Raw genomic sequence first — 14420 nt, 5'->3', positions numbered from 1 at the left:
CAGGTGTGGCCTGGCAGATTAAAATGTCATTGGGAAATATTTAACAGAGTAGATAAGCCTACAGAACAACATAGATACTATTTTTAAATCAATATGTGACTTGCAGAGATCTTTGTGTATTTTTTCTTAAGTTTGAGTTTGGCTCCACTGGGTTAGAGAACACTTGAGGAGAAAGCTCCCTTTAGCATTCCAGATGCTTAGCAACTCAGATATTCCATGTGCTGCCACTTACACTGAGAAGTTAAGTCCCTCCAGGGACCACAGCCAGCTGAGTTAGTGGCTGGTCTCAAACCTAGTCATTCTCTGTCCTCCGTTCTGCTGCCTCTCAGGGGCTAAGATCGCATTGAGCTCCTTGAGTTTTGCTTTATGTTCCCTTTCTTACCCGTGTTGTGTGATTTGACATTTTGTGGCTACATATACTGGGATTCCCAAAAGTCTTGGGGCAGTTTCAAACTTAGTGTGCCAAACTACACCTTTGGGTGGCTTTGTCCTCAGTCCTCATTTTCTTGTGAAAATTAAGGATTTTGGGGTATATGCCCAACTCCCGTGTGACCCTTGCTACAATATTCTTTATGCATCATTCTGTTTTCTGTAATGGCTGCCTTTACAGTTCTGTGTGGGCATTTTAATCCCTCCTTAAAAGCCCAGGTGGCACCTGTTAGACTGAGTTGGCAGTGCTCTTGCCCAACAAGCTTGGTTTCCCTGGGTCTCCTGTAATGTTTGATTCTATTATCAGGAATGAGTCTTCTCTTATGAAGAATTAATGGACTAGAATACTGCATCTGATTGTGTTGGGTCTTTGCTAGGTGATGATATAAATGGGGAAGAGATGGCCGACTCATCCCTCACATTTCATGTTTGTTTTTTGGCTTGGGAGCCATGGTTCCAGATTGATTGAGTGATGTTTGACCTATTTCTCCTTCCCATATTTTCCATTACCGTAACTCTGGCAGCATCTATGTCTTTGTCAGTGCTACAAAGGTAGCTTTCCCCTTTTACCTTTCTTCCAACTTTCATTCTTATCATTTGAGTTCCTAAAACAACCTAATAATGACTGATAAGAAAAGAAAAGTAGCAATGCTGTGGTATTCCCTTTTAAAAGAAAGGCAAGTTGTACATTTCAGGGGGTAAGTTAGCGATCTTAGACAACCAGCATTATCAGCTTCTTCTATCCTGGCCCAGCCTACCCTGTGGGATATTGTTTAGAATTTCCCCCTCTCTGGAGATCCTTATGTAAACACACACAGGCCCACCTTTTCCCTATTTGTGGACTTCATCCCTAGTACCTTTCATTGGCTGTCCCCTTGCAGACCGAGTTATGGCATCAGTTGCACCACACCAGATCAGGCCATGTGGGGAACCCTCCATGGAGCTTTAAGCAGACCCTTGGCCTTGTCTGCCAGCTGCCAGGTCATTTAGAAACCTTTTGTCATCTGCACTCAGAGAAGTTCTCCAGCAGTCCCTGTAGGAAGACGCAGGGTCTGTGGACTCAGGGCCAATGGCCTGGTGACACTCCAGCCTTCCTTTTGGGGGATTGTTCCTTCACAAATAATGGTGTTGAGGAAATACAATGAGAACATGGATTTGGAAAGTCTGAGGTGACTCTTTTTTTTTTTTTTTTTTTCTTTTTTTGCCCTGGAAGCTTTCTTATTATGTCATTTTATTCCTGTGTAGTTGCAGTTGTACTCAGAAGCCAGCGTGGCCCTTCTCAAATTGAATAACCCCAGAGGTTTCCAGGAATTGAATAAACAAGCTAAGAAGAACATGACCATTGAGGGAAAAGAGCTGACTCTCAGTCCTGCCTATTTGTTATGGGATCTCAGTGCCATCAGTCAGGTACGGAATGGGAGGGGGTTTTTAAAAGTTAGCAGTCAAGGCTCTGAAAAGAGCAATGGAGAATTATCTGGCTGAGGCCCATAACAACTACTGCAGCCGATTGCCAAATGACAGATACTGTGACTTGCCCAGATTTCCAAGCTACTCCTACCTCTAATCCCAGCTTCAGCAAGGGGCAGAAGGAAAGAGCCCGTGGGACAGCGGCAGCCACATGTGTAAAGCTTTCTTTCTCAGCTCTGTGCTGAGAGCACAACTTAACAGGCTCGGTGGTTCTTGCAGTCCAAACAGGATGAAGATATTTCTGCTAGTCGTTTTGAAGATAATGAAGAGCTGAGGTATTCTCTAAGGTCCATAGAGAAGCACGCTCCCTGGGTGAGAAATATCTTCATCGTAACCAATGGGCAGATTCCTTCCTGGCTGAATCTTGATAACCCACGGGTTACTATAGTAACACATCAAGTAAGTGTCCTTCCATCAATCAGTTAGTCATCGAGCACTTATTAAGCACCTATTGCATGCCAACCATTGTTCTCAGAATACAAAACCAAAGTGAAACTGTCCCTGCTCACTAGGAGCCCATGTCTGTGCCATTTCCTTTCCTTATCTTAGATTGTGCCTTAAGGTTTGTCTCAGTTATCTCAAATTACTATGTAGATTAGTTGGTCTTTAACTTTGGATTCTGATAGGAAATTTATTTCCTGATCTGTGATTTGTACTCAGGTTTCAGATCACCAGAATCCCCCCAAAACAGTGGAGGACCAAGTCGGGAGGTGAGGAGGGAGGCCTTCTGGGGAGGCTGCTGCCTTGAAAGGAAGGCTTTTAAGGGTATCCTTCCCTTGGCAGCATACAGGTGTCCTATAAGTCAAGGGAAATTGGTTCTTAAGTAATTACTAGGGGACCTATAAATAGCATATTGACTTGTGACAAAAGAGCCCAATCTGTCTTCTGCTTTGTCTTCATAGGAGGTGTTTCGGAATTTAAGTCATTTGCCTACTTTTAGTTCCCCTGCTATTGAAAGTCACATCCATCGGATTGAAGGGCTGTCACAGAAATTTATTTACTTAAATGATGATGTGATGTTTGGGAAGGATGTCTGGCCAGATGATTTTTACAGTCACTCCAAAGGTCAGAAGGTGAGTAAAGATGAGAAGAAAGTTCCCACCTAGATGCAAAGTCAAACCATAAGGCAGTTGATCATTTATTGAGTCACTTTCACACCTGAATGCTGGGTATGAGCTAATAACTTTTGGCCACAATAATGATTGAAACCCCCTGTCAAGGAATGGAGGGAACAAACCCTCCATTAGCAGCAGAGGGTCTTTGAGGCGCTCCATGCTCAGCAATATAGAAAATCATCAGAATAAAAAAATGACAGTAAAAGACTGAAAATATGTCTCTCCCAAATAGTTTGTATTAATGACATCCACTCTCGTCCTGATCCTCTATGTCCCTTCTGTCCAGAGAGAGCTGCCATTCCATTTAAAGTAAGACTTATATCAATCCTATAGGCTTTTAAAAATATAAATATGTATATTTAAAATATATTCATATCTTTCAATTATTCCAGTCATTATCATGTACACAAGCAAATTAATTATTTTTAGGAAATAGCTCCGTATCACTTAGGACTTTTAAAATGGAGAGAATATCACAATTCCTTAGCTAGTTTAAGAGTTTCTCTTTTATGATTTATTTTTTTATTTGATTTATGTTAGAATATTAAAGTTAATACTGAGCTTTCATCTAACTGTTTGCCAATTATGAGAGGATTGTATAAACATTTTCCAGAACAGTCTCATTTTCCTTTTTTTTTTTAATTTGTTTTTTTAAAGCTTTTTATTTACAAAACATATGCATGGATAATTTTTCAACACTTATCGTTGCAAAACTTTCTGTTCCACATTTTCCCCTCCTTCCCCCAACTCTCCTTCCCCAGGTAGACCAGTACATGTTAAATATGTTAAAATATATGTTAAATCCTATATATATATATATATACATATATATATATATATATATATATATATATATATATATATATATATATATATATATATATATATATATATATATATATATATGTATGTATATATATATAAATTGTTATCTTGCTGCACAAGAAAAATCAGATCTAAAAAAACCAAAACCTGAGAAGGAAAAAAATGCAAGCAAACATCAACAGAAAGCATAAAAATGCTATGGTGTAGTCCACAATCTGTTCCCATGGTTCTCTCTCTGGGTGTAGATGGCTCTCTTCATCTACAATTGGATGTTTGTAGCTCCAGTTGGATTTGGTTTGAATCATCTCTTTGCTGAAGAGAGCCATGTCCATCCCATTGATCATAGTATAGTCTTCTTGTTGTCGTGTACAATGATCTCCTTGTTCTGCTCATTTCCCTCAGCATCAGTTTATGTAAGCCTCTCCGGGCCTCTCTGAATTCATCCTGCTGGTCGTTTCTTACAGAGCAATAGTATTCCATAACATTCATATACCATAACTTATCCAGCCATTCGGCATCCAGTTTCCAGTTTCTTGCCACTACAAAAAGGGCTGCTACAAACATTTTTGCACACGTGAGTCTCTTTCCCTTCTTTAAAATCTCTTTGGGATATAAACCCAATTGAAATACTTGCTGGATCAAAAAGTGTGCATAGTTTGATAACTTTTTGAGCATAATTCCAAATTGCTCTCTGTTGGATTCATTCACAGTTCCACCAACAATGTAGCAGTGTCCCAGTTTTCCCACATCCCCTCCAACATTCATCATTATTTGTTCCTGTCATCTTAGCCAATCTGACAGGTGTGTAGTGGTATCTCAGAGTTGTCTTAATTTGCATTTCTCTGAGCAATCTGGAACTATGCCCCAAAAGTTATCAAACTGTGCATACCCTTTGACCCAGCATTGCTGCTATCGGGCTTATATCCCAAAGAAATACTGAGGAGGGGAAAGGGACCTGTATGTGCCAAAATTTTTGTGGCAGCTCTTTTCGTAGTGGCTAGAAACTGGAAGATGAATGGATGTCCATCAATTGGAGAATGGTTGGGTAAATTATGGTATATGAAGGTTATGGAATATTATTGCTCTGTAAGAAATGACCAGCAGGAGGAATACAGAGAGGCCTGGAGAGACTTACATCAACTGATGCTGAGTGAAATGAATAGAACCAGAAGATCGCTGTACACTTCAATGTTGTATGAAGATGTATTCTGATGGAAGTGGAAATCTTCAACATAAAGAAGATCCAACTCACTTCCAGTTGATCAATGATGGACAGAAATAACTACACCCAGAGAAGGAACACTGGGAAGTGAATGTAAATTGTTAGCACTACTGTCTATCTACCCAGGTTACTTATACCTTTGGAATCTAATACTTAATGTGCAACAAGAAAATTGGATTTACACACATGTATTGTATCTAGGTTATACTGTAACATATGTAAAATGTATGGGATTGCCTGTCATCAAGGGGAGGGAGTAGAGAGAGGGAGGGTATAATGTGGAAAAATGAATACAAAGGATAATGTTATTAAAAAAAATTACTCATGCATATATACTGTCAAAAAATTTATAAGTAAAATAAAAAAATAAAGAAAACTTTCTTTTCATATTCTTTGAACATTTGTCAATTGGCATGATATGTATTCTGATAAATTTGAACCAGTTCTCTTCATATTTGAGAAATGAAATTTTTATTAGGACACTTGTAATAAACAAACAAATAAATAACTAAAAAAAATTTTTTTTTTTGCATTTCTCTGACCAATAGTGATTTGAAGCACCATTTCATACGACTAAAAATAGTTTCAATTTCTTCCATCTGAAAGTTGTTGAACAGTCTCATTTTCAAGGCAAAAACGTATTTTTAAAAAGGTTTGTTTTGTTGGGAATTTAGGAGGAAGTGAATGGAATTAGATTGTTGGTATTCTTTTTTGGATGAGATGTAATCCTGCTGGTTCATGCTCATCATAAAGTGATATGGTTGAGCTTCTGGAATGTGAATGTGACCCTTAGGCAAGTGGCTTTTGGGGGGCTAGGTATTCATCTACTGAGAGTGTCTGAGGACCAGGGGTCATATCTCAGTTCTTCCCTGCCTGAATCAACTCAGCAACAATTATTTCACTTCTAAAATGAGAGTAATGACCTCTAAACTACCCTCAGTTCTAAATGCTATTCAACGATTCCATCAGATTAGTACCAGAAGCCATTTGTGGTAAGGAAAAGGGAAATCTTGCCTGTGGATACCTCCTGGGCATCAGAACAAGATGTGAGAGCAGTTGAGTGGAAAAAGACTTGGAGATGTAGCTGACTTCATACACACTGCAGGTCTGCATCAGAGAGGAGACAGGGCTCCCATAGGGCCCCTGAGATGGGTCACTGCACTCAGGGAAGGGTGCCGTCAGAAGAGGGAGTCGGTCCTGCTGTGGTCCCATCAGCACAAACACGGGTAGGCTGAGCAGGAGAGGCAATTAGCGGCCAGCTAAACCCCGTCTGCAGAATGGCTTAGGACTTGGGACTGCCCTTAATGTGAGTTGTAGATGAGATGAATAGGGGAACTGGGGAAGTTAGGAGACATACGCTGTGGCCTGGAGTCTTTAAAGAAGCCTGGCAGTCTTCTCTGCCCTGAAGGGTTGTCTTGTGGAAGAGCTAGAGCTGGTCTTGCTCTGTGGGTCCCTGGAGGGCACCAGTGAGGGGAAGTGTGAAGAGGCTGGAGAAGATGAAGAAACTTTTTGGGAAGTGGGGAGGTCTTAGTCAATCACTGGAAAGTAGGAGTATACGGGCAGGGGTTGGATGAGTGCAGGGATTTGCTAGGCCAGGAAGGCCTCTGGATGAGCCCAGGCAAGTATGTTCTTGGCAGATGCTGGACAAGCTCAGGCAGGGATGTTCAGGGAAGATGCTGGATGAGTATAGGTGGGGATTCTCTAGGGAGCCTCTGGAGGAGCCCAGGCAGGGATATTCTGGGGAACCTCTGGACGAGCCTAGGCAGGAATGTTCTTGGAAGATGCTATATGAGCCTAGAAAGGGATTCTCTGGGGACAAGCCCAGGCAGGGATGCTCTGAGGACCCTTTGCATGAGCCTAGGCAGAGATGTTCTGGAGAGCTTCTGGAGGAGCTCAGGCAGGTATCTGGGGCTGGGAGAGATGCCGTGCTCCCTTCCAGGATCTAGTACTCTGTACTTAGAGGAGAAGCTGGCAATCAATCTATTTCCCTTACAGGGATCCATGCTAGGAAATGTCTCCTTTCTTTTTTTTTTCTTTTCTAATCAAGAGAACATATGCATGGGAAATTTTTTCAACATTGACTCTTGCAAAACCTTTTGTTCCAAATTTTCCCCTCCTTCTCCCCTCCCCCCCACCCAGCTGGGGAGGTAGTTTAATATATGTTAAATATGTTAAAATACATGTTAAATCCAATATATGTATACATATTTATGCAGTTATCTTGCTGGACAAGAAAAATTAGATCAAGAAGGAAGAAAAAGAAAAACTGAGAACGAAAACAAAATGCAAGCAAATAACAGCAGAGGGAGTGAGAATGCTATGTTGTGATCCACACTCAGTTCCCACAGTTCTCTCTCTGGGTATAGATGCTTTTCTTCGTCACTGAACAAGTGGAATTGATTTGAATCATTTCATTGTTAGAGAGAACCATGTCCGTCAGAATTGATCATCATATAGTCTTGTTGCTGTGTATAATGCTCTCCTGGTTTTGCTCATTTCATTTAGCATCAGTTCATGTAGGTCTCTCCAGGCCTCTCATCTATCTGGTCATTTCTTACAAAACAATAATATTCCATAACATTCATATGCCATAATTCAGCTATTCTCCAGTTGATGGGCATCCACTCAGCTTCCAGTTTCTTGCCACTACAAAGAAGGCTGCCACAAACATTTTTGCACATGTGGGTCCCTTTCCCTCCTTTAAGATATCATTGGGATATAAGCCCAATAGAAACACTGATGGATCAAAGGGCATGCACAGTTTGATAACTTTTTAAAAAAATTATGATAGTTTTTTATTTTCAAAACATATGCGTGGGTAATTTTTCAACACTGACCCTTGCAAAACCTTCTGTTCCAACTTTTCCCCTCCTTCCCCTCACCCCCTCCCCTATATAAAAGGTAGTCTAATACATGTTAAGTACAATATGCGTATACATATATTTATATAGTTATCTTGCTGGACAAGAAAAATCAGATCTAGAAAAAAGGTAAAAAAAAACAAACCCAAGAAAGAAAACAAAAATGCAAGCAAACAATAACAGAAAAAATGGAAATGCTGTGTTGTGGTCCACACTCATTTTCCATTGTTCTCTCTGAATGTAGCTGATTCTCTTCATTACTGAGCAATTGGAATTGGTTTGAATCAAATTTATAACTTTTTGAGCATAGTTCCAAACTGCTCTCCAGAATGGTTGGATCTGTTCACAATTCCACCAACAATGTATCATAGTCCCAGCTTTCCCACATCCCCTCCAACATTGGTCATTATTGTTTCCTGTCATCTTAGCCAATCTGACAGGTGTGTTGTCTTAATTTGCATTTCTCTGATCAATAGTGATTTGGAGCACCTTTTCATGTGACTACAAAGTTTCAATTTCTTTATCTGAAAATTGTTCATATCCTTTGACCATTTATCAATTGGAGAATCACTGGAATTTGAGTCAATTCTCTATATATTTTAGAAACGAGACCTTTATCAGAACCTTTGGATGTGAAAATGTGGAAATAGCTCCTTTCTAAGTGATGATATAGCAATGGCAGAAACAGCTTACCTCACTTTTTCTAGACTCAGGCATGGCCATTAAATGTTTAGATTTCAAGAAGCTGAAGTGAGATGCTGGCTATAGGCAGAGTAATTATAGTTGGGTAAGGGAAAGAAGGGAGCTAGAGATAGAGCTTGGGTGGGGTGGGGAAAGGAGAGAAAAGGAGGGAGGGAAAGTGAGAGGCATGTAGAGAAAGGAGATTGGGGAAGGAGAAGGGAAGAGAAAGAAGAAGGTGGAAGGGTGATCTTCAGAACAAGTAGCTAAACCAAATACTCTAGTTGCTGTTAGTGATCTTGGAAGCAAAATCTGGATTAGTTGAGATTCGACAGCATCTACCACTTGACTTTTTCTAAGTGTCCAGTTGGTAGTTTTTTGGAGTCCTGACTAGATGAAGATAAAAGAAGTTAAAAATGTCTCTTATTTTCCATAGGTTTATTTGACTTGGCCTGTTCCCAACTGTGCTGAGGGCTGCCCTGGTTCCTGGATTAAAGATGGTTACTGTGATAAGGCTTGCAATAATTCAGCATGTGATTGGGATGGAGGAGACTGCATTGGTAAGAAAGGGTACAAAAGCAGCTAGGTGACACTTTTTATTGACACTCATAAAGCAAACAGCTTAGAGCTTGTGCAGTTATTCACAGGTCTGTTCTGGACCTGGTCTCCTATTTTACTTAGAAGATATTCCCCTGGGTTGTCTTGAAATCTGGGGAACCCATTTGCTTATTTAAAGTGACAAGTCTAGAATGCCTCAGTACCGAGCCTGGATTGCTGTTGTAGCTTCTTCTTCTTTTTTTTTTTTTTTCCTGAGGCTGGGGTTAAGTGACTTGCCCAGGGTCACACAGCTAAGAAGTCTTAAGTGTCTGAGACCAGATTTGAACTCCTGAATTCAGGGCTGGTGCTCTATGCACTGCGCCACCTAGCTGCCCCGTGTTGTAGCTTTCTTAAAGAACATCATGGTGGTAAGGTCTACAAAGCACAGCCAGGAGGCGAGGTGGAGAGAGCGCCTGGCTCAGAATCAATCAGGAAGATCAAATTCAAGTTTGACCTTGGACATTTACTGGCTGTGATCCTGCATGAATCACTTAATCCTGTTTGCCTCAGTTTCCTTATATATAAAATGAGCTGTAGAAGGAAACAGTGAAGCACTGAGAAAACCTCAAGAGGGATCATGAAGTCAGATAGGACTGAAAGGAGTAACCAACAAAACAACAAAGAGATCCTTGGTGCTGTGTCTGCTTTGGGGGTGAGGTCCCGGAGCCTCGGCAGGGATCTGCCTGTGGCTGGACCTCCACTGAGTCAGGACTAAGACCTGCTGCATTGGGTGCCAGGCGTTGTGCTGGGTGAGAGCCTGGGACACAAGGGACATACATGCTTCAAGGATCTTGCCTTCTACTGAGGGAGGCAGCAAACGTGTATGTGGAATAAATTCTAAGAAGATAAATATGGAGCAGTTAGGCAGGGGGAGCCCTAACAGTTGTAGGAGAGAGGGACAGGCTGCATAGAGGCTGTTTATGTTACATCTTGAAGGAAAAGACATCCTGCAAACTGGGAACCATCAAGGGCAGAGGCACAGAGGTGGAAGATGAGAAACAGAACAGAATAAGTACGTTCCATTTTCCAAAAAGGGCAGTGACTATCAGTCTCTTCTCTTTCAGGGAACAGTGGCAGCAGTCGATATCCTGCTGGAGGAGGTGGCCATGGCGGCGGGGCAGTTGGACCTCCATGGCACTTTGGTGGTGGAATTAGTGGTATCTCTTACTGCAACCAGGGATGTGCTAATTCTTGGCTTGCTGATAAGTTCTGTGATCAAGCATGCAATGTGTTGTCTTGTGGATTTGATGCTGGTGATTGTGGACAAGGTATGTGACCTGCTGAGGGAAGGGATGAGTGTATTGTTAAAAAGGGCTGGCTACTTTTTCTTGAGGGACTCTTACCTGCAAGATTATATTTGGGCTCAGAACCAAAACATGGAACTTTCTAAGATGAGACTGAGAACAGGACACAGTTCATTAGAATAGTGTAGAAACTAAGCAAGTTTCTTTTCCTGCTATTACTGGCGTTCAGTTACTTAGCTTTCAAAAATGATGAAAAATCTCTCTCTCTCTCCCTCCGTCCCTCCGTCCCTCCCCCTTTCCCTTCCTTTCTATCTCCTCTGTCTCCTCCTTCTCTCCCTTAATCTCTCTCCTTTTTCTTCTCTCTTTATTTTATATTACATATATATACACACACACTACAAACACTCACAGAAAACCAGTTAGCAATGATAAAAAGTTTCAGAATGGGATCATATTGATAGCTCTATAAAGTTTTGTTTGAATGTATTGCATTAGAAATGTTCAGAAAGATGAAATTGGTCATTGAAATACACTGGCACAGTGTCTTGTCTCTGGGTTCCATGTAATGCTAGATGTTTATTAAGTCCCTACTATGTTTCTAGGCATTGGATGCTGGGGATATAGAAGTGAAAACGGATACTTTGCCTGCCTTCAGGGAACTTACGCTTTCATAGCAAATACATCAAATACATATGCATACATAGGAGAAATTATAATGTTCTGAGTTCATCAGAAAGCTCCATCACCAAGAAAGGCACAGAAATCTTGGGAGGGATTGGAAAAGGAATTCTTTTTTTTTGTTTGTTTTTTGCTGAGACAATTGGGGTTAAGTGACTTGCCCAGGGTCACACAGCTTGGACGTGTTAAGTGTCTGAGAGACCAGATTTGAACTCAGGTCCTCCTGACTTCAGGGAGGGTGCTCTCCACTGTGCCACCTACCTGCCCCAGAACCCCCTTCTAATTGGGAGTAGATGAAGATGAGAGTCCTGAGGGCTGAAACCCAAAGGAAAATTCCCAAGAAGCCCTGTGGAGATGGTAATGACAGTTTCAAGTGTGGGTGCACTGGGCCACTGTTTTAAGCTTGCCCTCAGGCTAGCAGTGAGAAGGAAAGAGAAAGGAAGGAAAAAAGGTTTTCCACACCCTATTTTTCCCCATACCAGATCTGGGATTTCTTTGGTGCAGGGAACTCCCAAGACTGAACTTTCCTCTGCCAAAGCAGAACATTTATGTGTTGTGGTATTTCTTCTAGATCATTTTGATGAATTATACAAGGTGACTCTCATTCCAAATCAGACTCACTACATTATCCCCAAGGGCGAATGTCTCCCCTATTTCAGCTTTGCTGAGATAGCCAAAAGAGGAATTGAGGGTGCCTACAGTGACAGTCCAGTCATCCGTCATGCGTCTGTGGCCAACAAGTGGAAGACCATCCACCTCATACTGCACAGTGGCATGAATGCCACCATCATACATTTCAACCTCACATTTCAAAATCAGAACAACCAGGAGTTCAAAATGCAGATCACGGTGGAAGTAGACACTAGGGAGGAGCCGAAGTCCAATATTACCACCCAGAAGCCTCATTCCAGTTTGGTTAGTCCTACTACACCTCTGCCGGAGGCGGAAATCCTATTTGAAGATGTCCCAGAAGAAAAACGCTTCCCAAAGTACAAGAAACCTGCTGAGGACCTAAAGGAAACTATAAAAATACCCCTTGTGAATATTTCTGACCTCCCAAAAGAAGTCCAATTGAGTCTGAAGAACCTGGATGTAAAGCTGGAGGCAGGGGACATTACTCTGAAGGGATATAACCTGTCCAAGTCGGCCCTGTTGAGACCGTTTCTGAAAGGTGCTGCTCAAGTCATCGAAGTGACACTTGTAAAAAGGGAAAAGGACAAGAGTCTGCAAGACCCAGTGAAAAGCGAGCGTCCCCCCAACCTCCCTGAAGAAAATTCAGAAAATGCCCACAATGCAAAGGGAATGGGCTTCGTAGCCACAGGGGCTGGCGGGATGGCCGAGGGGCTTCGGGATCACATGCTACCTGAGGAGCGGGCCCAGGCTGTTTCGGCAGCTCAGAAAGTGGAAGGCCATGTCGGCTTCAGAGGAACAGCCGCCGTCCAGGACAAGGAGCTTGTGGGGAAGCCCAGGGAGGGTGGAGGAGGGGGGTCACAGGAAGCGCGTGCTGCTGACAGCGAAACAGGCCATGGTGCAGGAGGACCAGGAAGAAAGCTTCAGGAATACGCTGGGAGCTATGCGGGCTTCTTGCCTTGGGAAAAAAGGAAGTATTTCCAAGATCTTCTGGAGGTAAGTTGGGCTCAGTGCCATCCTCTCCTATTAGAAGGAAGAAAAGTCATGTTACTCATCCTAGCGGGGGGGGCATTGATCACAGAGCACTTCATGCAGAAGATGGAGATTGGAAGGGATTGGGCTGCAGCAGGGAGGAGGTGCGGGAGGGGCCGAGCTGGGAGAGAGAAGGAAGACCCTGGGTGGAGGAGCTAAGTCAGGACACGGGCTTCAACTCAGTGCTGGCAACTCTCAGGGCGGAAGCTCCTTCTAGGAGCATCTGGGACCGACCCTGGCCTGGTGCTCTGGGAGGCAGACCTTTTGGATTCTGAGACTACTTCTCTATCCGCTACTGCCTGCCCACACAGCCGTGTCAGAGGAGGCAGGGTGGGGACCAGGGTCTAACTGGCAACAACAGGTGGCACTATAGTGCAGTGGGGAGAGCCCCAGGCAGAGGATCGGAAGCCCTGACCAGTTCTGTGTCTCCAAGCAAGTGATTTAGTCTTTGCAAACCGTGGTTTCCTCTGCTTCCTTAGGGTTGTGGACTGCCATCATTGACATGTCCGGGTTCGATGGTTTCTTCCAGTTAGGCAGTCTGTGCCAAGAGGACCAGCGTTCTCCCAGCACTCCTTGTTGTCTGTTTCAAGCTCAGGCTCTTTTAATTGTCCACATTGCTGACTTATTAAAAGGAAGTCTCCAGGGCATCGGCCATATTTATGGACAGTTTGGCCTCTCCATTTAATATTTGCTAAGGCAAGAAACCTTGGTGGCTTCCAATAGAGGGCTGAAGTCTTTTTTCTCTGCCTTTAAGTTACCCTGGAACCACCCTTCTTTATAGCTACCATTGACTTGCTTATATTGACTTCTGTTCCTTCTTTATAGCTACTGTTAACTTGCCCACATTAACTTCTATTAATGTGTATTCTTCAGGATACAGACAGACACAGATTTGAATATCAGCAAAAAAGCAAAATATGTGTCATTCCAGAAATAATGTTTGCAAATATGGTTACTCTCGTACCTGTAAGAGTATCCCTTAGAGCCATTTTATCTCAAACTTAGAATGTTGGGGTTTTCCTTCACTGATTATCATTATTTCTTTTTATAAAATATTACCCAGTTCTCTTCCTTTCAATCACTTTTATTTTTAAAGTCTTCTATATTTTTATGGATTTCTTAGGAAGAAGAATCACTAAAGAAACAGTTGTCGTACTTTACAGAAAGCAAATATGTTGGAAGACAACTCAAAGATACATTTGCTGATTCTCTCCGATATGTAAATAAAATTCTAAATAGCAAGTTTGGATTTACATCTCGGAAAGTCCCTGCCCATATGCCTCATATGATTGACCGCATCGTTATGCAAGAACTGCAGGATATGTGAGTAAAAATGCCTGTTTCTAGACTTAAACATCCACTCTGTGGGATTTGTAGGAGGAATATTTGGTAACATGTTGAATTAGTTATTTAAATCATTCATCTCTATAAAAAATTTTTTTCACTTAAAAAAAAAAAAAGACACCCTTTGCTCCAAGTCCACACCAGTAAAATACAAACACCCCTACTTTTCATAGGTAATCTTAGAACTCAAAGGAGGAGATATAGCTGGCTTTGTAGGGGACAGTGAAGACAAAGTACTTGCTTTATTAGTCAGAGTATAAGTAAATTGGAAGCTGTTAAAGGTAAGTGATTATAAGGT

The 14420-nt window shown here is 42.0% G+C and overlaps 1 protein-coding gene across 2 annotated transcripts in view; it reads left to right on the top strand.

Moving 5' to 3' along the window:
- The window catches only part of GNPTAB (N-acetylglucosamine-1-phosphate transferase subunits alpha and beta), an 86249-nt gene that overhangs the window by 43807 nt on the left and 28022 nt on the right, over positions 1-14420 (top strand). For both annotated transcript variants that reach the window (XM_074271396.1, XM_074271395.1), the window contains exons 8-14: positions 1675-1836; positions 2116-2295; positions 2799-2969; positions 9034-9157; positions 10259-10462; positions 11688-12742; positions 13902-14101. In XM_074271396.1, the coding sequence (XP_074127497.1) occupies positions 1675-1836; positions 2116-2295; positions 2799-2969; positions 9034-9157; positions 10259-10462; positions 11688-12742; positions 13902-14101 (2096 nt within the window). The remainder of the gene's footprint in view (positions 1-1674; positions 1837-2115; positions 2296-2798; positions 2970-9033; positions 9158-10258; positions 10463-11687; positions 12743-13901; positions 14102-14420) is intronic.

Source organism: Sminthopsis crassicaudata, chromosome 5 (genome assembly GCF_048593235.1).
Source record: "Sminthopsis crassicaudata isolate SCR6 chromosome 5, ASM4859323v1, whole genome shotgun sequence".
Lineage (NCBI taxonomy): Eukaryota > Metazoa > Chordata > Mammalia > Dasyuromorphia > Dasyuridae > Sminthopsis > Sminthopsis crassicaudata.
The sequence above is the reverse complement of the archived record's forward strand: the minus strand, read 5'-3'. Positions and strand labels throughout refer to the sequence as shown.